Genomic DNA, 26457 nt, shown 5'->3' on the forward strand with positions numbered 1-26457 from the left:
GGTTCAATTCCCAGCTTGGGTCACTGTCTGTGTGGAGTTTGCACATTCTCCCCATGTCTGCTTGGGTTTCCTCTGGATGCTCTGTTGCCTCCCACAGTCCAAAAGACGTGCTGATTAGGGTGCATTGACCCAAACAGGCACCGGACTGTGGCGACTGGGGGAACTTCACAGTAACTTCATTGCAGTGTTAATGTAAGCCTTACTTGCAACTAATAAATATGCCCTTCAGGGAATGAAATCTGCCTTCCTTACCTGGTCTGGCCTACATGTGACTCAGACCCACAGCCATGTGGGTGACTCTTAGCTGCCTCTGAAATGGCCAAGTGAGACATTCAATTCAAGGGTAATTAGGGATGGGCACCTAATGCTGGCCTTGCTGAAGACACCCACATCCCGTGATATAATTCTTTAAAAACTCAATAGGAAATTCAGGAGAAATAGATAAGGAAGAAGTCACTTCCACATGGAGTGGTTGAGGTGGATAGCACAGAGGCACTTAAATAAAAACTGGCTGATGGGCTGGATGAGTTGATGAGTTGAAATGTGAGATATAAACACTGGTACAAACTAGTTGGGGAAAGTGAGAGAACTTTACTGCTCTCCAACTAATACCATGAGACCTTTAATGTGCATCAAAACACACAGCCATCATTTGGTTTAACATCTCATTGGAGAGTGTAACACTCTCTGTGTCTTTGACTCTAAGCAGAAATGGTGTACTTAGTGCAACAACCCAACCCGGGTCTGGTCTCACTCTGCATTAACCCTCCTAACCATCAACCCAACCTGGGTCTGGTCTCACTCTGCATTAACCCTCCTAACCATCAACCCAACCCGGGTCTGGTCTCACTCTGCATTAACCCTCCTAACCATCAACCCAACCTGGGTCTGGTCTCACTCTGCATTAACCCTCCTAACCATCAACCCAACCTGGGTCTGGTCTCACTCTGCATTAACCCTCCTAACCATCAACCCAACCTGGGTCTGGTCTCACTCTGCATTAACCCTCCTAACCATCAACCCAACCTGGGTCTGGTCTCACTCTGCATTAACCCTCCTAACCATCAACCCAACCCGGGTCTGGTCTCACTCTGCATTAACCTTCCTAACCATCAACCCAACCTGGATCTGGTCTCACTCTGCATTAACTCTCCTAACCATCAACCCAACCCGGGTCTGGTCTCACTCTGAATTAACCCTCCTAACCATCAACCCAACCCGGGTCTGGTCTCACTCTGCATTAACCTTCCTAACCATCAACCCAACCCGGGTCTGGTCTCACTCTGCATTAACCTTCCTAACCATCAACCCAACCTGGGTCTGGTCTCACTCTGCATTAACCCTCCTAACCATCAACCCAACCTGGGTCTGGTCTCACTCTGCATTAACCTTCCTAACCATCAACCCAACCTGGGTCTGGTCTCACTCTGCATTAACCCTCCTAACCATCAACCCAACCCGGGTCTGGTCTCACTCTGCATTAACCTTCCTAACCATCAACCCAACCTGGATCTGGTCTCACTCTGCATTAACTCTCCTAACCATCAACCCAACCCGGGTCTGGTCTCACTCTGCATTAACCTTCCTAACCATCAACCCAACCTGTGTTTGGTCTCACTCCGCGTTCTAACTAATATAACAAATTGACCCAGCAACAATAATCTCACTCGTCAAAAAATATTCCCGTGCTAACTTTGGGCTTTCACTTACTGCTTCACCCTGGGTGTGATCTGTTTAACATTCTTCTCAATGAGTGAGACCTCAGGGACTCTGTAAAGTCCATTTACTGTGCTTGCTCTAGACTTCCTCTGTTAACAGTACCATCTAGTGGGTTCAATAAGACATGCGTCATTGTTCTACAGGGCTTAATGTGAGCAAAAATGAATGGCCTCAGCCAGTTAAAAATGACAAGTGTGACTGAGTTGCTGGAAAAGTACCAGAGTGCACTGTTGCTGTATACTCAATAATAATTGGATAACAACAACTCCTTGCATATATATAACGCCTTTGGCACAATAAAACATTCCAAGGCATTTCACAGGAACATCATCAACCAATATTTGACACTGAACCTTGGAGAAATATTGGGATAAATGAACAAAATTTTGGTGACTAGTAAGTAGTAATTCATAGAGTGGCATTGCGGCACTGTGGGTTAGCACTGCTGCCTCGCAGCGCCAGGGACACGGGTTCAATTCCCAGCCTGGGTCACTGTCTGTGCGGAGTTTGCATGCTCTCCTCGTGTCTGCATGGGTTTCCTCCAGGTGCTCAGATTTCCTCCCACAGTCTGAAAGGCGTGCTGATTAGGGTGCATTGGCCATTCTAAATTCTCCCTCAGTGTAACCCGAACAGGCGCCAGAGTGTGACAAACTAGGGGATTTTCACAGTAACTTCATTGCAGTGTGAATGTAAGCTTACTTGTGACACTAATAAATAAACTTTAAACTGTAATCCATCTCCCCGCCCTCACACCCCTTCCCCAAGCCATTACAGCTCTTCTGTACGCTCATCAAAATCTTCATATTCTTCCCAAAATGCATTGCCCAGAATTGGACTCAATTCTCCAGCTTGGGCCAAACTGATGTCTTCCATTTGCTTAGCGTGACTTTTGCATTGTGTCCTCTGTGCTTCTATTTATAAAGACCAATATCCCATATACCTTATTGTTAATCTGTTCCTCACCTTCAAAGACACCTCAGCCAGAATTTTACTGCCCCGCTCGCCACAGGAATCAGAGCGGGTGACGGGTGAACAACGTGAAGGTCCATTGACCTCAAGCAGGACTTTATAGTTTTGGGACGAATGAGACGGTAAAATCCCTGATGTTCATCTCAGTAACCTCAGGCAGCTGCCGATCAGTTTCCTTCCCAGTTTCTTGGTGTAGCTGGAGATCTTACTGACTGCCCTGTGTTACTGATCAATGATTCTCCTTCACTCAATCCTTAGCCGCCCATTATCCCTCTGCTTGCTGGTCTCCATTGGCTCCAGGTTAAACAGCAGCTCAATTTTAAAACTCTGATCTTTGCTTCCCAATCACTCAATGGTCTTGCCTCCTCCCTAATTGTGTAACCCCTCCCCCTGCCCCACCCCACCCCATGATATGCGCACTTCTGGCCTCTAAAGAGACCACAATTTTAATTGCTCCCTCTTTGGTAGCCATGCCTTCAGCCTTTGAGGCCCAAAATGCTAGAATTCCCTTCCAAAACTTCCACCTTCCCCCCCCCCTCCTTTAAGAAACTCTTTAAAATCCAGGTCGATCCTAGAGAGCCGTGGGGGAGGTTGTGGGAGGGGTGGTTTGCGATTGCAGGGGACAGGAGTACTGCCTCAGTTGTATAGAACCTTGGTCAGACCCAAGGCTCCTGCTCTGTCCAAGACCACATGAAACTACAAAGAGTCATGAATGAAGCCCAGTCCATCATGCAGCCTCCCATTCATTGACTCTGTCTACACTTCCCGCTGCCTCGGAAAAGCTGCCAGCATAATTAAGGACCCCACTCACCACCGATATTCTCTCTTCCACCTTCTTCCGTCGGGAAAAAGATACAAAAGCCTGAGGTCACGTGTCAACCGACTCAAGAATAGCTTCTTCCCTGCTGCCATCAGACTTTTGAATGGACTTACCTTGCACTAAGTTGATCTTTCTCTACACCCTAGCTATGACTGTAACACTACATTCTGAATCTCTCCTTTCCTTCTCCATGAACGGTATGCTTTGTCCGCATAGCATGCAAGAAACAGTACTTTTCAATGTATACTAATACGTAACAATAATAAATCAAATCAAATCAAATCAAAAGACCCCATGTGGAATAATATTCAGTTCTGGAAACTGGATGTCAGGAAGGATATATTGGCCTTGGAAGAGGTGCAGATGCAATTTAACATGGATAAATGTGAGGTTATCCACTTTGGCGGCAAGAATAGGCCACCTGACTGAGAGAGGCGGATACTCAGTAAGAGCTAGGTGTCCTTGTGAATCAGTCACTGAAAGTAAGCGCGCAGGTACAGTAGGCAGTAAAGAAGGCAAATTGCATGTTGGCCTTCACAGTGAGAGGATTTGAGTATGGGGATAGGGATGTTTTACTGCAAGTGTACAGGGCGTTGGTGAGGCCACACCCGGAGTACTGAGTGCAGTTTTGGTCTCCTTATCTGAGGAAGGGTGTCCTTGCTATAGAGGGAGCACAGCGAAGGTTTACCAGGCTGATTCCTGGGATAGCAGGTCTGTCATATGAGGAGACAGTCAGTCAGTTAGGATTATATTCATTGGAGTTTAGAAACATGAGATGGGATCTGATAGAAACTTATAAAATTCTAACAGGGTTAGGCAGGTTAGATTCAGAAAGAATGTTCCCAATGGTGGGTGAATCCAGAACTAGAGATCACAATTTGAAGGTAGGGTGAACCCTTTAAAACTGAGGTGAGGAGAAATGTCTTCACCCCAAGAGTAGTCAATGTGTGGAATTCACTCCCAAAGAGGGTAGTTGAGGCCAAAATCAGGAATAAGTTAGATATAGCTCTTGGAGTTTTAGGAATCAAGAGATCAGGGTATTGAATTTGATGAAGGAGCAGGCTTGAGGGGTCGAGGGGTCTGCTCCTGCTTCTATTTTCCATGTATGTTTCCAATGTGGATTTACTTAAATGATATCAGGGCCAACAGGATTGAAATACCAGAACAGATTGCATAGACGAGGCTATGTATCCGCTCGAACATCAAAGATCTCATAGTGTAGGCAGAGAAAAACTATTTCCTCTTGCGGACAAGCCCAGAACAAGTATTATTATAATCTAATACTCCAGAGGCCCGGGTTAATGCTCTGAGGACATGGGTTCAAATCCCAATGGTGGAATTTATATTTAAATTTACTTAATGAAATCTGGAATTGAAAGCTAATCTCGTTAATGGTGACTATTTAACTATCGTCAATTTTTGTAAAAACCCATCTGGGTTCACTAATCCCTCGTAGGGAAAGAAATTTATTGTCCTTACCCAGTCTGGCTTACAGGTGAGTCCAGCTCCGCAATAACGTGGTTGACTCATTGAAATGGTCCAGCAAGTTATTCAGTTTAAGGGCAATTAGGGATGGACGACAAACACTGGCCCAGCCTGCGATGCCCAAATCCCATGAAAAAATGAAGGAAAAGAAATTAGAGCTATCTTGTTCTGAAGTGAAGACAGCAAGCACTGCTTCACGGGAAGGAGACACTGGCAATCTGTAACTCTCTCTCTCTCTCAACAGGTTTTGGACGCCGAGGGTTCATTGGAATTTTCAAGACTGATTTGGGGCCAAGATGGATAAAGGAAGCCAAGAATCAGGTCAGACGTTCTCTACTCGAATGACAGAACAGGCTCAAGGAGCTGAATAGTCTCCTCCTGTTTCTAATGTTGCAATTAAGGACACTTGTAATCTGACTATCTACAACATCTGAACTTACTGAGGAGTAAAATAAGTTTAAATGTTTTGAGCTGCAGAAGTCTGGCAAGTATTTGAGACTGAAAAATATCCTTATCATTTATCATGTTCCTGCCTTCCAACGGTAGTTCGTTTGTCAGAGATAGATTTTCTGACAGATATCTATCCCTTATCAAAGTGTAATGTGCTCCGATCACATTTCTCACTCTTCTTTACTGGGACGTTAACCCTTAACAGCAAACATCGGAATATTCAGGAATACTCAGCAGGTCAGGCAGCAATTGTGGAGAGAAAAAGATTTGAGGCTTGTGACTTTTAATCAGAACTGAGGAAAGTTCGAGATAAAGTGGGTTCGGGGCAAGTGAGCAAGAGGGAAGATAAACACAGGGATGGTCTGGGGCAGGTTGAGTTGTACAAGAGCTAAAGGGACTGGTGAGGGGTAAAGAGACTGACGTTGTGCCCAGGTGAGGTGAGATTGGCTGGATAACAGCTGTCCAAATGCAAAGTTAAGGAATAACAAAAGCAAAAAAACAGCGGGAAGAAAACCCCACAAAACATAACGGATGTAGAGATAATGATCGTAAATAGATGAACACAGTGTTGGGTCCAGGAGGTGGTAATGTACCAAGGGGACAGTGTGGTTCTGTTCCTCCACTGTCGCAGGCCAAGGAGAGAATGACCAGGGAGAGTGGGAGCATTGAAATAACAGGTAACAGGAAAGTCAGGGTCGTGCTTGTGGATTGAATGAAGGTGTCCTGCAAAGTGGTCACTATGCCTGCATTGACTCTACTTTTCTCTCCACCTGACTTGCTGAGTATCTCCAGCCTTTTCTGATTTTTAATTCATCCATGGGCCATGGGCATCGCTGGCTGGGCCAGCATTTATTACCCATCCCTAGCGGCCTGAGGGCAGTTGAGAGTCAACCGCATTGCTGTGGCTCTGGAGACACATGTGTAGACCAGACCAGGGTAAGGACGGCAGATTTCCTTCCCTAAAGGGCATTAGTGAACCAGATGGGTTTTTCCAACGGTTGTTTCAGTAATTCTTAATTCCAGTTTTTATTTAATTCAAATTCCATCATCTGCCGGGGTGGGATTCGAACCCGGGTCCCCAGAACGTTAGCTGAGTTTCTGGATTAACAGTCCGGCGATAATGCCACTAGGCCATCACCTCCCTGATTTTTAGCACCCGCAGTGATTTCCTCTTGAATCGGAGGACCCATCTCTGTATGCGTGGGAAAGCTTTGAAAGTGGTTGTAGTAAAGTGTGAAGTTTATCTCCATCTCCTCCCTTTTATAAAGCCACCGTGCTCACTGCGTTTCCACAGTATAATCTGATATTGTGAGTACAGATTAAGCTGCATGAATAATTAACTGTACCGACTGTATCCTCAAGATCCCGTTACTACAGACATATCATTTGACAAAGAGAACCATGGTTAATAAATTATCTGTGTGCACACGGGCAGATATTTCCTGTTCTCTTCCTGTGTGAGCAGAAAAAAGTGCATTTAAAATTTAATCAATTTACCAGCAATAGCTGGCTCAGTGAAAACCTTAAAAGCTAATAACAGTGCGTTGACAAGTCCATGGACACAGGAGGGTCTAAAATCGGCAACATGAAATATTCTACTCTAACATATAAGATCAAAGCTTCACGTTTTCACAGATCCCTTTATTAAATTGGACAAGATGTGATTCCAGTCTCAGACAATGGATGTGAGAATATTTCCCCTGTGTGTACATTACCCAAAAGGGTGAGTTGAAATGTTTAAATTCGCCACGCTGTGGTTATTGCGTTTTTTATAAAACTGACATGTCGAAACGGGGTGACATTCCCATTCCAAAAGCTCCACTCCAAAGGACAAGATAGCAATGCTTCTGCACACTACTGAGGGAGTGCTGCACTGTCGGGGCTGTCGCCCTATTCGTAAGACCATAAGATATAGGAGCAGAATTAGGCCATTCAGCCCATCAAGTCTGCTCCACCATTCAATCGTGGCTGATATCATTCTCATCCCCATTCTCCTGCCTTTTCCTCTTAACCCTTGATCCCCTTATTAATCAAGAACCCATCTATATCTGGCTTAAAGACACTCAATGACCCGGCCTCCACAGCCTTCTGCGGCAAAGAGTTCCACAGATTCACCACTCTCTGGCTGAAGAGATTCCTCCTCATTTCAGTGCTAAAGGAGCGTCCCTTCACTCTGAGGTTGTGCCCTCGAGTTCTAGTCTCTCCCACTGGCGGAAACATCTTCCCTGTGTCCACTCTATCTAGGCCTGTCAGTAATCATTTAAGCCAAGACCTGAGTTCCCTCTCACATGGATTTTTGAGATTTTATGGCACTATTTTGAGGAAGAGCAGGAACACTCTTCCAGGTGTCTTGGCTAACACTCAACCAACATCAATTATTCATTGGTGGGATTTGTGAGTGTGTGCTCTGCACAATATTAAGAGTGCGCTGACCTGTATAACAACCAGCACAGCATTTCAAAGTAATTCCTCGCATGAGAAATGCGCTGAAAGATTTCTGAGAAACACAATATGATATTAAATTTCTTTTATTCATTCATGGGACGTGGGCATCGCTGGCTGGGCCAGTATTTATTGCCCATTCCTAGTTGCCCGAGAGCAGATGAGAGCCAACTACATTGTTATGGGTCTGGTGTCACATGTAGGGGTAAGGATAGCAGATTTCCTGCCCTAAAGGACATTAGTGAACCAGAGGGGTTTTCCCAACAATTGACAATGGTTTCATGGTCATCAATAGATTCTTAATTCCAGATCTTTTTGTATTTAATTCAAATTTCGCCATCTGCCGTGGCAGGATTCGAACCCAGGTCCCCAGAACATTAGCTGTGTTTCTGGATTAATAATCTAGCTAGCGGTAATACCACTAGGCCTTTACCTCCCCTTAAATTAAATCCCGACTCTCTCTCTCTCTCTCTCTCTCTCTAACATAAGTAGAGTCAGAATCATAGTAATCTGTTACTGCAGAGTTCAAGTTATCCATTTCTGTTTTGATGAACATTTTGGTTTGAACCATGCCAGGATTCTCCACTTGATGGTGAGTTTCTACCCTGCTCTCAATGTGCCTAACCTGGACTCACGGAACTGAACCTTTAGTCCTGGGTCAGGTCATTTGTCTGTTTCTTGACGTCTAGCATTGATGGCAAAATGACTAAATTCATACAAAAATGAGAGAAGAGGGAAAGATTAACTCCTCCACAAAGCCTAGCCTCACATGCATAATAGCTGGAACATTATGGATACACTCTTCTTAGTCCACCAGCCCTCCCCCCAGACATGGAGATATAAGTTTAAGTTTTGAAGAGAGGTTGGATAGGCTTGGGTTGTTTTCTTTGGAGCAGAGAAGACTGAGAGGTGTCCTGATTGAGGTGTTCAAGATTATGAGGGACATGGACAGAGTGGATAGGGAGCAGCTGTTCCTCTTTGTTGAATGGTCAGATATGAGGGGACACAAGTTAAAAGTGAGGGGTGGGAAGTTTGGGGGGGATTTGAGGAAAAACTTATTTACCCAGAGGGTGGTGAGGGTCTGGCACATGCTGTCTGGGAGGGTGGTGGGGGCGGGATGCCTCACATCCTTTAAAAAAGTATCTGGATGAGCACTTGGCACACCACAACATTCAGGGCTGTGGGCCAAGTGCTGGCAGGTGGGATTAGGTGGGCAGTTCAGGGCCTTTCATACATCGGTGCAGACTCAATGGGCTGAAGGGCCTCTTCTGCACTGTAGTATTCTGTGAGAGGAGCCATGTAATCCATGTAGCAAGGCAAAATGTTAAAAAGGGGAAAATAACTCTGTTAAATTCTCCTCCTACCCCATCAGGCAACTGAAACCACACAGGAGATCACACTCCATGTTATCTGCTCCAAAATCACACAATGTAAACTTGACCCATTCATTCACTCACAAACATTCAATGACTTGCACTCTCAATACTTCAGATGCCTTGACAAGTCAAATGGAGCCACTAACATCTCTGCTGGAACATCCTGATAGCCCTGATTGGATTGATGGTGTGTCTTTATCAGACAGAGAGACAGTGTATTTATAGACATGTAAATATAGGAATTAGGAGCAGGAATAGGCCACTCGGACCCTCAGGCCTGGTCCGTTATTCAATAAAGTCATAACTGATCTAATTATAACCTCAACCTCACATTCCCACCTATCTCCGATTACCTTTCACCCCCTTATCTGTCAAGAATCTATCTTGCTGTGCCTTAGAAATATTCCAGAACTCTGCTTCCACAGCCTTTGTAGAGAGAGAGTTCCAAAGACCCACCACCCTCTGAGAGAAAAGAATTCTCCTTATCGCTATCCTAAATGGGTGACCTCTTATTTTTCAACAGCGACCCCTCGTACTCTAAACTTCTAGCTCCTTGACACACCTCCCAAAATGCTTCACGCCCATTGAAACATGTTTGAAATCTAACCTCTGTTACCTGAGCTAATGCGGGAGTCTATCTGTGCATGGCAAGATCCCACAGTTACAGTGAGAGAGATGGTTGGATAATCTGATATAGCGATGGGGTTAGTGTTGGCATAGCTACCCAGCAGAACTCCCCTTTCCCTCTGAACTTGAGCCCATGAACCAAAGCAAGGCTAAGATACAGTATAAAATATCAACAGAAAAAGGATTGTATTACTATAGTAACTAAATGCAAAAAATCCGAATGATTTGGAATATGAATGTTCCCAGAAATTTGATAAAGAAGGAAGTCATTTTGCTGTTTTATTTTCCTCGTTACTTCAAAGAGTTTAATTCTGTTCTAGAACCAGGCAGCGTGGATTCGAGATTAGTGGCAGGAGGTGTAGAGGGGACATGAGTAAAAACTTTTTTACAGAGAGGGTGTTGGGTGTCTGGAATTCGCTGCCCGAGTTGGCGGTGGAGGCGGAGACCCTAAACTGTTTTATAAAGAACCCGGATCAGTACCTTAAGTGTTGTAAGCCACAGGGCTATGGGCAGAGTGCAGGAAGGTGGGGTTAGAAAGGTGTCCTCGGTCTAGCATGGAGAAGTTGGGCCTCCTTCTACACTGTAACTTTTCCATGGTTCTGTGATTGTACAATCCACTCGGCTTAAATATAATTCATAATTGGGAAGAACTGTCCCAGAATCGGAACTACTATCTTGAACAACATTGAGCTTTCCCAGTGACCTGGTTCAAAAAAAAATCAAAAAATCAATCTCATGGTTCACATTCATCCAGTTTGTGGGATTGTGCTGGTGCATTAACACCCACGGTGCTTTCATTCATTACATATGAAATACTTCATGATGTTTCTGATTGATAAGATAGAATTCCTTTGGGAAAGGCTGTGGTAAAAGTTACCAGTAGGGGACAGACATGATGAATTCGCACATTCGGGGTCCATAGATTCCTGATGCACTGTCAAGTGCTGAGTCTACACTGAAAGCACACAGTCAGACATGCACCTGACTGATCCAGTGCAACACTGAGGGAGCCCTGCACTGCCGAGGATTGCTTTCCAGCCCTGTCTGTGGTGTGCTTTCTAGCAATGGACGTGTCTCAAGATTGGCTGCCAGTGGGATCTTCCAGACCCGCCGATGTCTACGGCATTTACACGGCTCCTCCGTCTTTCCACCATGGAGGCCACCTCGGGTGGGTAGAGGGAGTTGCCTTTGGCGGGACTGAAGATCCCACAGTGGGAGTGGCTGAAGAATCATTAGAATGAGACATTAGAGCAAGGCACCCTCTGTCCTACTACAAGGGTCGTGAATGTAGTCCAATCCAACCCAATACAAACCAGCCTTCCAAACATTGACTCTGTCTACACTTCCCGCTGCCTCCGCAAAGCAGCCAGCATAATTAAGGACCCCACACACCCCGGACATTCTCTCTTCCACCTTCTTCCGTCAAGAAAAAGATACAAAAGTCTGAGGTTATGTATCAACCGACTCAAGAACAGCTTCTTCCCTGCTGCTGTTAGACTTCTGAATGGACCTACCTCACACTAAGTTGATCTTTCTCTACACCCTAGCTAGGACTGTAACACTACATTCTGCACTCTGTCATTTCCTTCTTTATGAACAGTATGCTTTATCTGTAAAGAACACAAGAAACGATACTTTTCACTGTATGTTAATACGTGTGATAATAATAAATCAAATCAAATCCAAAAGATTGATGTTAAAGATCCCATGGCACTGTTTTGAAGGAAAGTAGGGAAATTCTCCCTGGTGTTCTCTTCAATGTTCATCCAACATCCCAAAAACAGACATAAGGACAGAACTTCTGTGACATTTGACATGATCTAGTCATTATCACAACGCTGACCGTGGGATCTTGCTGTGTGCAAATTGGCTGCTGTGCTTTTTACATTACAACAATTTCAGAAGTCTGTTCCTGGCTGTAAAGAGCTTGGATCATCCTGAGGTTATTACTGCCATTAGATACTTTACAATACTCTTTAATCCCTTATATCCCTTACTATACTCCTTACGCACTTATGACTGTGTGGCCACATTCCCCTCCAACTCGATTTTCAAGTTTGCGGTTGACACCACCGTAGTGGGTCAGATCTCAAACAATGATGAGACAGACTACAGGAATGAGATAGAGAATCTGGTGACCTGGTGCAGCGGTAATAATCTCTCCCTCATTGTCAACCAAAAGAAGGAGATAGTCAGCGACTTCAGGAAGCATAGTGGAGAACATGTCCATGTCTACATCAACGGGGATGAAGTAGAAATTGTCGAGAGCTTCAAGTTTTTAAGTGTTCAGTTCACCAACAACCTGTCTGGTCCTTCCATGCCAACACTATAGTTAAGAAAGCCCACCAATGCCTCTACTTTCTCAGCAGATTAAGGAAATTTGGCATGTCAGCGACAACTCTCACCAACTTTTACAGATGCATCATAGAAAGCATCCTTTCTGGTTGTATCACAGCTTGGTATGGGCTCCTGCTCTGCCCAAGACTGCAAGAAGTTACAAAGGGTTGTGAATGAAGCCCAATCCATCACGCAAACCAGCCTCCCACCCAGTGACACTGTCTGCATTTCCTGCTGCCTCAGCAAAGCAGCCAGCATAATTAAGGACCCCACACACCCCGGACATTCTCTCTTCCACCTTCTTCCATCGGGAAAAAGATAAAAGTCTGAGGTCACGTACCAACTAACTCAAGAACAGCTTCTTCCCTGCTGCCATCAGAATTTTGAATGGCCCTACCTCACATTAAGCTGATCTTTCTCTACACCCTAGCTCTGACTGTAACACGATATTTGGTACCCTCTTGTTTCCTTCCCTAAGTGCAGTATGCTTTGTCTGTATACGCACAAGAAACAATACTTTTCACTGTATAACAATACATGTGAGAATAATAAATCAAATCAAATCAAATTAATGTCAACCTTTCTTTCTACTTGAATTATCCACCTGATAGCACACACTGAAACGTGGATAATGTTGTGTTGTTGTCAGTGTAGCTTCAACTTCAATGAGGAGGCCATTCAGCCCCTCATTGCTCTGCCAGCATTTTGAAAGGCTGACCCAATTAGCCCACAAACTGGCTATTTGGGACAGGGATGAGGAAAAATTTCTGCACTCGAACAGTAGCAAATAATTGGAATTCCCGACTCCAGAGGGATGTGGATACGCCACTATTGAGGATATTGAAGGCTGAGATCAATTATCTTTGGACACCGAGGCTGGGACTTTCTGGCCCAGATGCGACGGGTTTCCCTACAGAAGCGATGAGTATTCTTAAATGTCCGTCACGATCTGTGGGACCAGAAGATCCCACCAGTGAGAGAGGCTGGAAAACCCCGCTCCAGGGACACGGGAATAGTGCCAGAAAGTGGAGGTGGAAGATCAGCGTTAGATCTTATTGAACGGCAAAGCAGGGTTGAGAGGCTGAATGGCCTCCTCCGGTCCCTGTTTCTTAAATCCTAAAGTTCTTAAAGTTCTTACCTGTTTGCGGCAAACTTGTTGGAAATAAATCCTCCTGGGATTTGAGTTACAATATAACCCCAGAAAAAGGAGCCATGAATCAGCCCTACGGTCTCGGGGTTCCAGTTGAATTGAGGTTTCTGGAGAGAGAGAGAGACAGAGAGAAAGGGATAGAACTACTGTGGCCCTTGACATATCTGCTCACAATGTTATTCTGCTTAATTAGATCTTTGTCTGAAGTGGACTGTTATTGATGTAATGTACAGCGTTACCAAAGAGCCTCATCTACCCATTAAACAGCTGCTCATCCACAACTCCTCCCGGTTAAAACACAGAAACTCCCAAAAGGCAGCCTTTAGTTCCTCTGGCGTTTCAGCAAATCTCATTAAAGTTAACATAAATGAATTAAAGATTCAGTGAAATTGAGTGTCACTGCCCAATTCCTGTTCTTCCGTTTACAAGCACACACCTGCCTACTTACCTACACAAATAATTGGGATGCACAGGGACTTTTTCATTAACTCCTCACACGGGCTGCCAACCTGCAGAGAGATTTCTGCCTTTCTTCATATTTAGCAGATGACAGAGTCAACTTTTTTTTTTGAAATCTCAATTATATGCACAAATTAGATTGCGTGAATCACTTCCTACACATGTTACATCCAGAATGAGTTCAGATATCCTCCAGGAACAATCTGTCAAAGATGCTTAATGCATTTTTCTATCCGTTCCGGGGATGTGGGCGTTCGCTGGCAGGGCTGACATTTAGCACCCATTCCCATTTGTCCTTGAGAAGGCAGTGATGAACCAGCTCGCGGGTCTGGGCCATGGGTACATCCGCAGCGCTGTTAGGAGAGGAGATGGTGGCCCGGGGGTTATTGTCACCAGCCTGACAATCCAGAGGCCCAGCTGAGTCGGGATTCTCCGGCCTTGTACGCCCTGCTGCCGCTGCAGCGGGGCTGGAAAATCCCAGCCACCAGCGAGGTTGGGAGAATTCCAGCCAAGGGTTCAAATCCCACCACAGCAGGAATTTAAAGTTAGTGCGTTACCTGGAACGAGCATGAGGCCACTGGTGTCAAAACCCTTCTTTTAGGGAAGGAAATCTGCCATCCTTACCCAGGCTGCCCTACATGTGACTACAGAGCCACAGCAAGGTGGCTGATTCCCATCTACCCTCTGAAACAATGTGGCAAGCTACCTAGTTCAAGGGCACGATGGGCAACAAATGCTGACCCAGCCAGCAATACCCACATCCCATGAAAGAACAAAGGAAAAAAAGATTCCAGCATATTGACCCAACCACAATGAAACAATGGAAACATGGTTCCGAATCAGAATGGTGTGTGACTTGGAGGGGAACCTGTAGATGATGGTGTTTTCATGTATCTATTGCCCCTGTTAATCGGGGTTATTGGTGTCACAAATTTGGAAGAATGTGACAAAGTGGGAACCTTGTTCTAGCAAAGGAGTTTCTGGACCAAGGGAATCTGCCGTTCTTACCCAGTCTGGGCTACATGTGACTCCAGACCCACAGCAATGTGGTCGACTCTCAGCTGCCCCTCCTGAAGTTGCTGTTTAAGCCACTCAGTTACGTTCGAGAAGACAGATCACCGTCGCCTTCCCCCGGGGAAATTAGGGACGGACAATAAATATTGCCTCAGCAAGTAATACCCGAATCCCCAGAATGAACATTAAAGAAACGGAGAGAGACGCTGACATTAACTGGATCAGTGATCCATGCTGGGAAAAAGCTTAGGTTTGCCATCCTCCAGATTATCAGAAAATAACTGAGATAACTAATATAACCGATATAATTGACTATAACTGAAATGGACAGTTTCTGGTTGAAATTGGATGGCTTGTTTTCATCACTTCCTGTGTGCACTCAAATGGAGTCAACATGCAGCAGAGATATGTAATAGAAATGATTCTTTGTCCACTCGGAATAGGTTTAAAATTTATCATTGGATGACTGCCCGGTGCAAATATCATTTCCAAACCCCCCACCCACACCCCCCAACCCGGCTACACGTCCTCGCACAACAGCAGCTGTGATTTTTGCCAATGGGAGGCTCTACCACCCCACCCCACCTCCCCCCCACCCAACAATGGAAAAACAAATTTCCGTGGAGGTTGACAGGGAAAGCTGGAAACCAAATCAGCCAAATCCCAACCTAACCATTGGAGCCCCGTCCTGTGGAATTGACGGAGGGAGGGTGCGCAGAGGGACAGTTTCGGAAGGAGGGGTGGAGGGAAGTTGGGGGAGTGAGGAACTGGGAGGAGGGGGCTGAAAACTCAGACCCACCACTTCATGGCTACCCAACCTTCCCTTTGAGAGGTTGGGAGTTAATTCTATTCAACCACCCGCACTCCATCTTATTTTATGGCAGCATTTTTGATATGAATCTGTAGATTGCTCTTGTACTGTCCCAGGAACTTTGATAGGGGGGGTGGGTATACACAGATCACAAAGCATTTACAGCATGGAATCAGGCTACTAGCCACAACCGGTGAAAGCTAATATTTATCCTTTGTGCAAGTTTCCTTCAACATTGTGTAATCTCATTCATTTCTTCCTTATCCACTTATTCAATTTCCGCTTAAGTGTGACCAGTGGAATCTCAGCCTTGCCGAGAGAGGGAGCTGGTTATATTGTGGGGACATATCAGGGTGTAATACTGAACAACTCTTGGACTGCTCTAACTCATACTACCTCTTACTCTTCACTTGGGAGTTCGCAGTCAATGGGATGTGGAACAGGCAACAGAAGATGGTTCAAAGACACCTAGGGCTTCCGCCCAACTCCTTTCTGCAGTCACGCTGGCGCCAATTGAATTTTGAGGCTCTCTTACATGAGAACGTGGCCAAAGGTTACACCCAGAAAAAAATGCGATCCCAATTTTCCTTCCTTCTCACTATGTTGCATGCCCCTCTACAAGTTCATTCCGTTTGCATGGCACCTACCTCGATCTCCGCCTTGCCATTCACGTAGACGGTGTTGTTGTTGACCATTTCAACTATTGCCACGCCCAAGTTGCACCTGATGCCAAAGGAGATGCAGAATCCAAGTCCACTCATGATGGCAATGATGTAGCGCTTCGGCATTCCAAAGCAGTGACAGTCACATAACGGCTGCTTCAATACCGGCGTCCTGACCGGCTGGCCATCTTCATTCAACTCAATCCCTTCCTCCTCCTCCGCGTTTGTGCCATCCACAGCTCTGTAAGGGGTTTGAGGGGGTGGGGGTGACAGCAATAATAAAGGATCAAAGGCAGCAGCAAATTGTGGAAATGTTGACATCGTCACAAAGGGAACTAGGCACAAAATCGAGATCATTCTGTGTATGAAGCAATGAGACACAAAGGAGTGTCTACAGATGGGCATTCCATTAATTTTAATTTAATTAATCATTTTAACAGCCCAACACTTTATGTGGCACAGTCCTTAGGATGTAACTTTGGAAACCGGGGTGACACAGGGAGCTAAAGTGGATGAATAACACTAGCTGCAGAGTTCCCGAAACAATGTAGGGGAGATTTATTGGCCAACGCTGCTCCTTGACAAATACAATTTTGCTCAGTTGGCTGGACAGCTGGTTAGCAATGCCAATATTGTGGGTTCGATTCCCGTATCGGCTGAGGTTAGTCATGAAGTTCTCCTTTGTCAACCTTGCCCCTCACTGGAGGCGTAGTGATCCTCACCACCAGTCAGCTCTCCCAATCAAAGGAGAGAGCAGCCCATGGTCATTCGGGACTATGGCGACTGTACCTCATTGAGGCTAAATTCTGCCACAAAGCTTCCAGTGTAATCAGGCTCGTTGTCTGCATTGCAAAATCAAAGTGAGATTTTATTAGGAATCTTTAGGAGATCACAGACAAATGGTGTTGGTGGGAGATTATACATTTGTATCACTCTCTCCATCCTTGTCCATAGAAAGAATAGAAAATAATAGAGAGTTTGCAGAACTCGGGGGTACAGGGGGATCTTGATGTTCTGTTACATGAATCACAAAAAGTTAGTCTGCTGGTAGAGCAAAATGATTAGGAAGGCAAATGTTTATTGCAAGGGGCATGGATTTAGGTAGAAAGGCTTTACTGCAGCTGTACTGGGACTTGGTGAGACCACATCTGGAATACTCAGCACAGTTTTGGTCTCCTTATTTGAAAAATATATAATTGAGTTAGAAGCAGTTTAGAGATGTTTCACTGGACTCATTCCTGGGATGAGGAGTTTATCTTCCAAGGAAAGGTTGAACAGGTTGGGCCAATCAACAGGAGTTTAAAAGAATGAGGGGGGATCTTACTGAAGCATATAACCCTGCCAGAGCTGGATAGTGTGGATACCAGAAGGATGATTCCTATTTTGAGGGAGACCAGAACTAGGGAACATAGTTTAAGAATAAGAGGCTCTCCCTTTTAAGATAGAGATGAGGAGAATTCTTTTCTCTCCAAGGGTCCTTAGTCTGTGGAATTCTCTCCCCCAGAGAGCAGTGGAGGCTGCATCATTGAATATAGAATCATAGAATACTTACAGTGTGCAGAACGAGGCCATTTGGCCCATCGAGTCTGCACTGACCACAATCCCATATTCAAGGGAGAATTAAACATTTTTTGATAGGCAAAGGGTGGGGCAGGGGGGAGCGGTGGGGGGTGGGGGGGGCAGCAGTGGGTTGGTGGAGGAAGGGGAGGTGTGGGTCCGGTGGGGTCAAACAGGCAGGAAGGTGTAGCTGAGACTACAATCAGTGGTTGGTGCAGTGGCACAGTGGTTAGTACTGAAAAGGGTTATGGGGAGAAAGCGGGAAAGTGGAACTGATCCACTTCAGATCAGCCATGATCTTATTGAATGGTGGGGCAGGCTCGAAGGGCTAGATGGCCCACTCCTGTTCCTATCTCTTATGTTCTTATTTACTGCTGCCTCACAGCACCAGGGACTCAGGTTCATTTCCGGCCTCGGGTTATTGTCTGTGTGGAGTTTGCATTTTCTCCCCGTTGCTGCGTGGGTTTCCTCCGGGTGCTCCAGTTTCCTCCCACAGTCCAAAAATGTGCAGGTTACACTGATTGGCCATGGCAAATTTACTCTAATGTCAGGGAGATTAGTGGGGTAAATGTGCAGGTTGCAGGATAGGGTCTGAGTGGGATTGTGGTCAGGAAAGGCTGAATGGCCTCCTTCTTTTCTGTGGGATGCTATGATCTAGTCTATGATCTAAAATCAGCCATGACCTTATGAAAGGGTGGAACGTGGACTACTCCTACTCCGAGACCCCTGTTCCTATCTTTCTCCCAGAATCTATTTCTGCCTCCGGTTCTCTAGCCAACATTTTCAAACTTTTCCTTGTTGTTCTATCTCTGACTATTGCCACGTTTACCACAGCAGGGACTCGAGCAGATATTTCAGGCTGGAGTTTGAGCCTGGTGCTGAGGGAGTGCTGCACTGTGACGGGTGCCAACTTTCAGTTGAGTTATCAAACAGCGATCTTGCCTGCCTGTTCTGGTGACGGTGCGATATCCCAGGATACTATTTTGTAGGTGACCATGGGAGTTCTCCCAACTTGCTGACCAATATTTATCCCTCTATCTAAAACTAATCATGTGGCTATTTGTCTCCTTGCCATTTGTGGGCCTCACGGTATTAATACTAACAGCTACATTTCCCTACATTGAAACAGTGATTACATTTTAAAGAGAAACTTGATTTATTAGCTGTGAAGTGTTTTGGGACTTTCTGAGCCTATTAAAGGTCCTGGTAAATTCATGTTTTTCAATATATTTTAGTAAATATTTTACCGCAGTAATATCACAACTTTCCAGTGTGTTTAAGCTGGGGGAATAATTTCATCTGTGCATCATGTGTAATGGAATTGTAAACCTGTTCCTTTTGTGATACTCTAATAATTCCTGTTCACCAGTTCAGGGAAAAGAGGCAACACATTTACTTACAGGTAATGGCTATTCTGAGGTTTGCAGAGAAGGTTCTGGAGCAGCAGACCCGGTTTACCAAGGTGATTTCCCCCCCATCCTAGCCCCCAGTTGCTTCCCGGAGTCACGTAATCAATTTCTCTGCTGACTGATCCTTAAAGGGGAATCACCACAGATACATAGTCCTCAGCGGAAATCTACCCCCAACACTCAAACATCCCTCCCCATGTATTTCCAACTCAGATCACAGGATGACGGAGCTCTTTCTCAGGGACATCCAGAAGGGCTCTACACTTCAGTGGTTGCGACATTCCATTGGAACTCTATGACACAGAAGGAGGCTATTCATTATGCTAGCTACTTGAAAGAGCTGTCCAATAATGTCCCACACCCCAGATTTTGTTTACAGCCCTGCAAGTTAGCCCTCTTCAAGTATGTGGCCTTTCAAAAGCCCCTACATAATCTGAACTGTTTCTCAATAACTCAACAACTTGTTATTGACAAATCTGCCCGGACGCAGACGGAAGAAAAACTGTCTTGGATGAATTCTAAGAAGGTATTCTTGTTTTCAACCCAAATTGTGGCCTTATACCAGCCTACAATGGGATAGTTATTGCAACTCTGTTAACATTGCAAACCTCCAGAGAACAGCAGGTGGCAAAACTGATTGGAGGAACAGAGTGAATCGTAGACAAGTATTGCACAGAATTGTCTATTCCTGCTCCGATCTCATCTATGTTGTTGTGTTATTTGAAGAACGCATTTCAGAATACATCTCAAAATAGGTCCTGGTGTTTATAAGAACATAAGAACCAGGAGCAGGAGTGGGCTATCTGGCCCCTTCAGCCTGCTCCACCATTCAATAAGATCATGGCTGATCTTTGCGTGGACTCAGCTCCACTTACCCATCTGCTCACGTAACACTTAATTCCTTTACTGTTCAAAAGTTTATCTATCTTTGCCTTGAAAACATTCGACAAGGTAGCCTCAACAGCTTCACTGGGCAGGGAATTCCACAGATTCACAACCCTTTGTGTAAAAATGCTCCCCCTTATTTTGAGGCTACGTCCCCTAGTTCTCGTTTCACCTGCCATAGGTAGAAGTAGGATCTCCCTGCTTCTATCTTATCTATTCCCTTCGTAATTTTATATATTTCTACAAGATACCCCTTCATTCTTCTAAATTCCAATGAGTATAGTCCCAGTTTACCCAGTCTCTCCTCGTAAGCTAGCTTATTTAGCCGGGACACAGAAACAGTAATTATTCACCAAAAACACCTAATAATTAGGAGCCACTATGACGCCACTTTCAGGAGGGACAGTAACTGGAGAACAGGGGTTTCTGGCAATGCGATAGTAAATGCCGGAAAGACTCAGCAGGTCGGGGAAAAACGGAAAGGTGGCAGATCCAAAACATTCACCGAAAACCTCTGACCTTGCCCACGACTGAGATTCTCCAGTCCTGCTGCAAGGAGTGGGGTTTGGGCTGAGCGCCAATTTCCCCATTCTCAATAGCAATGGGGCGAGCACGCACTCGGCTGGAGAATCCCACCCATTAACCCTGTTTCTCTGTCCACAGATGCTGCTGAGAATTGCCAGCGTTTTCTGTTTTAATTTCAGGTAGTTTGTCCTCACTTTTGAGCCAGTTCTTCCCAAGCTGAGCTTTCTATCTGAGCTGTAACTCTGGTGAAATCTTCACTATCTGTCTTTCATAATGTGACATTGTGTGCCCGGAGAACGTTACAACCCTTCAGCTTAATCAATGTCTTGTGCAAATGCAACCTTACTCAACGTTCCAATATAAGATCAGTGCGGCACGGTGGCACAGTGGGTTAGCACTGCTGCCTCACAGCGCCAGGGGCCCAGATACAATTCTGGCCTTGCATCACTGTCTGCGTGGAGTCTGCATGTTCTCCCCGTCTCTGCATGGGTTTCCTCCAGGTGCTCCGATTTCCTCCCAAACTCGAAAAATGTGTAGATTAGGTGAATTGTCCATGCTAAATTGACCCTTAGTGTCAAAGTTAAAGTTTATTTATTAGTCACAGGTAAGGCTTACAATGAAGTCATTGTGAAATTGCCCAAGTCGCCACACTCTGGCGCCTGTTCAGGTACACTGAGGGAGAATTTAACACGGCCAATGCACCTAACCCGCACTTCTTTTAGCCTGTGGGAGGAAACCAGAGCACCTGGAGGAAACCCATGCAGACACAGGGAGAATGTGCAGTCTCCACACAGACTGTGACCCAAGCCGGGAATTGAACCTAGGTCCCTGGTGCTCTAAGTACATGGTAATTACAGTGGGTGGTTAAGGGGATGGAGCCTGGGTGGGATTGTTGTCAGTGCAGGTTGGATGGGCTACTGACCTCCTTGTGTACTGTGGGGATTCTATGATTCCATAAAAAAAAGGAACAGGAAGAGGCCATTCAGTCCTTCAAAGCTGCTACACGATTTAATAAGATCACGGCTGATCTAACAGTGACTAAATCCACTTTCCTCCTTCCTCTCCATAACCCTTAATCTCTGACTGATTAAAATCCTATCAATCTCAGCCTTGATAATGTTCACAGACTCGACCTCCACAGCTTCCTGGGGCAAAGAATCCCAAAGATTCACCATTCCAAGGGAAGAAATTCTTCCTCAAATCCAACTTAAATCAGAACCTCCTTATTGTGTGACTGGGCCCCTCTGGTCCTACACTCTCCCATGAGTGGAAACATCCTCCCAACATTTACCCTGTCTAACCACTAATATTTACCCTGTCTGACCGCCAATATTTACCCTGTCTAACCCCCTAACATTTACCCTGCCTAACCCCCCAACATTTACCCTGTCTAACCCCCTAACATTTACCTTGTCTAACCACCAACATTTACCCTGTCCAACCCCCTAACATTTAGCCTGTCTAACCCCCTAACATTTACCCTGTCTAACCCCCTAACATTTACCCTGTCTAACCCCCCAACATTTACCCTGTCTAACCCCCTAACATTTACCCTGTCTAACCCCCTAACATTTACCTTGTCTAACCGCCAACATTTACCCTGTCCAACCCCCTAACATTTAGCCTGTCTAACCCCCTAACATTTACCCTGTCTAACCGCCAACATTTACCCTGTCCAACCCCCTAACATTTAGCCTGTCTAACCCCCTAACATTTACCCTGTCTAACCGCCAACATTTACCCTGTCCAACCCCCTAACATTTAGCCTGTCTAACCCCCTAACATTTACCCTGTCTAACCCCCCAACATTTACCCTGTCTAACCCCCTAAGAATCTTCAAGGTTTCAATCATACCACTTCTCATTCTCCTGGATTGGGATCAGTGCTGACCAGGACTCTGGGAGAACTTAACCTGTTCTTCTTCAAAGTAATGTCGTGCAATCCACCTGTTGGGTAAACAGGGTTTCCGTTTAATGTCTTATCCTAAGGGACCTCTAGCAATGCAGCTCTCTGTCCACAGTGTCACTGGGAGTGTCAGCCTGGGTTATTAGTTCAACTTGCTGGAGTGGGACTGTTGACTCAGAAACCAGGGTGACAAATGCTGATCCACTGCTGACACCTAATCCAGCTGCGAATTATCAATAATATCGATTGAAGTGGCTTTCAAGAATGTAGTACATTCTCTGGTTTAGATAGAATTATGATGTGGAGATGCTGGCGTTGGACTGGGGTAAACACTGTAAGAAGTCTGACAACACCAGGTTTAAATCCAACCGATTTATTTGATAGTAAACTCACAAACTTTCGGGGTTTGCCCCTTTGCCAGGTGAATTAAGACTTGAACAGCAGGTTAATTGTAAAGACTGGCATTCTAATCAGTAATCTGTAAACTGTCTGCGCTGTTATATACTCTGTCTGAGGCCAGAGCTCTCCATTCACCTGACGAAGGGGCAAACCCCAAAAGCTTGTGAGTTTACTATCAAATAAATCAGTTGTTCTTAAACCTGGTGTTGTCAGACTTCTTACTTAGATAGAATTAGCCAGTTTTAATTTGCCAAGTCACAGTCAATTAACATATTATCTTTTCAGAAAACATTTCAGCCGATATGCTAACAACAACAATTTGAATTTAAGTTGTGCCTTTAATGTAGTAAAAATGTCCCAAGCTGTTTGAAAGGAATATCATCAAACACAGGTTTGACACAAACAAACATACAAATTAGAACAGATGCTTCAGTTTCCAAAGATGTGCAGGTTAGGTGGATCGGCCATGATAAATTGCCCCTTAGTGTCCCATGGTGTATAGGCTAGATGGGTTAGCCATGGTAAATGTGTGGGGTTACAGGGATAGGGCAGGGGAGAGGACCTGGGTAAGATACTCTGTCAGAGAGTCGTTGAAGATAAGGTGGGCCAATGACCACTTCTTCACTGTAAGGAGTCTATGATTGTATCAAATAGGTTACAAGGAGCTTCTTAAGAGGATGAGAGAGAGGTAGAGAGGCTCAGGGAGGGAGCTCCAGGGTTTGGGACCCAGGCAGCCCAAGGCCAGTGGTGGAACCATTAAAATCAGTGTTGATCAAGAGGCCAGGTTTGGAGAAGGGAAGGTATCTCAAAAGGTTACCGGGCCAGAGGAGATTACAGGAATTGAAAGCAGGATAAAAAGCATTGGAATGATTTGAAAACAAAGAATTTATAAAAACCCAGGTTTGGTTAGGTGAGCACAGGAAGTGATGGGTGAATAGCATTTGGCGTCAGCTGGGACATGGACAGCGCTCCTGGGCTGGAGATTAATAGAATCACAGAGTAGTAAGGACAACAGTCGAAAATATTTAAATATTGGAACACGTATGAAAATAAGCGATCATCTCAATGTTATGTTTGCCTTTGCCATTACATTTGCATTTGCCATTAATTCTAAACCATAGCTCTGGAAAGGATGGCCTCGCAATTATACATACAGTTCAGTCTCAATGCACCAAGCTGCGCAGAATCAAGATCATTTTTTTGCGTTAGAAGCAACCTTAAATACAATGGATTCTCTAACCAATAAACTCTCTTTCGAGAGAGAATGATAGTGGGCAGCCGTGACTAAAAAACTACAGTTTAATGTAATTGTTCAGAGTAAACCCCGTGTAAATCACTGCCAGACAAGGTTCCCCTTTTCTGTTGAAAGGTTTGTGGTGCTGTTTCATTACAAACGACACTGGGATTGCATTTGTTTATCCATTTATATCAATTAACAAGGCAGCACTAATCGATTTACAGTTTCCGCCAGCGATAGGGCGTATTAGATGGGGTTGATTATTCTAAGGTTTGGTTTCTGAGTGAGACTGCGATGGAGTCTTCCTGTGTCTATCAAGCTAATGACATTAAACTCTGGAGAATTATTGCCATTGAAACCTTCCAGTGAAACCACACATCAATAAACACTGCTCCCCATTGTAATGAACATCAAAGGGACACACTCTGTCATAATGGAATGATAAATATTCTTTGTCGCATCTTAATCTTGTCTCTTGTAACATTATTTCGGGGTCTTGTTCATAAGAAAGTCCTTCACAGACGTTTTGAGAATGTCTGTGCTGGTGGAACAACATATCATCATAAAATATCCCAAATTGGCCTGGTTTAGAATGAGATAATGAGTGATGTCTATGTAACTGCCACAATCTTACAAACCGACCCAATTTTACAAATATCTCCAAACTCATTCGCGGAATATAATTCATCTCATTGAAGCGATGACAGTCCCATCAAACTGTTGATTTTTTTTCTAAAAAGTATTTTCTTTAATTAAGAAAAAGTTAAACCAAGTTAAATCCAGCGACAGAAAATAATCTAATTGTTGTTGGAAAGAAGGTTCGGGGATCTGAACAGATTCGGTTACTTAGTAAAATAAAACGCACAAAAGTAAAACATTTATGGGAAGGTTTGTTTTTTTTGGAGATTGTTGCTGAACAATATTCTTTTGTACAAAAAGTAACATTTAAAACATTATAATATTGAGACAAGCAGGTAGGAATGTTACAAGTTAACCCTTACCCACTCCCCTGTAACATTTTGTCCCAATATTACAGTTTTCTTTTAATGTTATTAATTTTATGATAAATATTCCCAGTCAGATTGTAACCTCACCAAATCTTACCCCTCCACCTATCCCTGGACTGCAATCTCTACAACAGGTACTCTCTGAGTGAAGCTATTACACCTCCTCTCTCAGAAACTTCCAATTTGAGGATACACGTGAAAATAAAATTTAAACAATCTTTCTCTTCCTGTGTACCTTCGGATGTGACCCAGTGAGTCTCCCACTGCGTACTTAGCTTCCTCCTTGGCAGGTTTGAAGAAGGTGTCCTTCAAAGTGGTAAATCCTTTAAAAGGCATCTTTATTTTTCTGGAAGGGACACGTCTCTCCTTCCCAGTTGCTATTCGATTCTATCAGTGTCTATGGCACCCGGGACACTGGTGTCCTCGCTGTGTATTCCATTGTCACTCTTGAGAGAATGCAGCGAGAAATAGTTTCTGATCTGGGTTTTTTTTTTCGTTTTAGCACCTCTTCACCTTGTCTGCACCCGTCTCTGCTTTCCAACCAGTGAAAGTTGGCAGTGAGAATCCCCAGGAACTCACTGGCGACCTAGAGAAGACACCAAGTTTTACCATCCATGGCACAGGTCCCTGCTGCTCCTGGGAGGGTCTCTTCCTGTGTTCTCAAACAGAAAGAGGAGGGGGTGGGGGTCAATAGATTTCTGTTGCCCACTCACCCCCGCCACCAGCCACCCTTCCCAATGAAAATAGTCAAAGAATCGGTGATATTTCACCCATCACACACACACACACAACCTGGCACCTAGCTGCGGCCAGGAGTACTTGTTATCTATTCGTCTCCCCTTCAAATGGCTCATAAGTTCTTGCCACAAGACAAGTGGCAGTGCACTGAGAGAGAGAGAGAGAGAGGGAGAATGAGTTTATTAAAAATTGACAGCTTTGTACTCAATCTGAATGACGCAGGTTCCAGTCTCCAGTGCTAGCAATCTTGCCTCACTGTAACTGTAGCTGATATTGAGGAGAGACACTCATTGTTAAAACTCTACACCCCTTTACATAGAAGATGCACGAATCTTTTGGAACTTAAGGACACCGCATCCATCTCTCGGACACATCCCAGTACTTCCCTCAGCAATTATTCATTTCATGGGGGTAATTCACAGCAATCCCAGCCCTTCCCTTTGTTTGTGCAAGATGTATTTTAAGAACGAACAG

At 44.8% G+C, this 26457-nt stretch overlaps 1 protein-coding gene across 1 annotated transcript in view; it reads right to left on the reverse strand.

Moving 5' to 3' along the window:
* Positions 1–25858, reverse strand: part of slc17a8 (solute carrier family 17 member 8) — a 66016-nt gene extending 40158 nt beyond the window's left edge. The window contains exons 1-3 of the mRNA XM_080191782.1: positions 25481–25858; positions 16307–16562; positions 13364–13482 (exon numbers count right to left, since the gene is read on the reverse strand). Coding sequence (XP_080047908.1) covers positions 13364–13482; positions 16307–16562; positions 25481–25581 — 476 coding nt within the window. The 5' untranslated portion in view covers positions 25582–25858. The remainder of the gene's footprint in view (positions 1–13363; positions 13483–16306; positions 16563–25480) is intronic.
* Positions 25859–26457: the final 599 nt, after the last annotated feature.

This window comes from Carcharhinus amblyrhynchos, chromosome 6 (assembly GCF_965287045.1).
Source record: "Carcharhinus amblyrhynchos chromosome 6, sCarAmb.v2.hapA, whole genome shotgun sequence".
NCBI classification, from domain to species: Eukaryota; Metazoa; Chordata; class Chondrichthyes; order Carcharhiniformes; family Carcharhinidae; genus Carcharhinus; species Carcharhinus amblyrhynchos.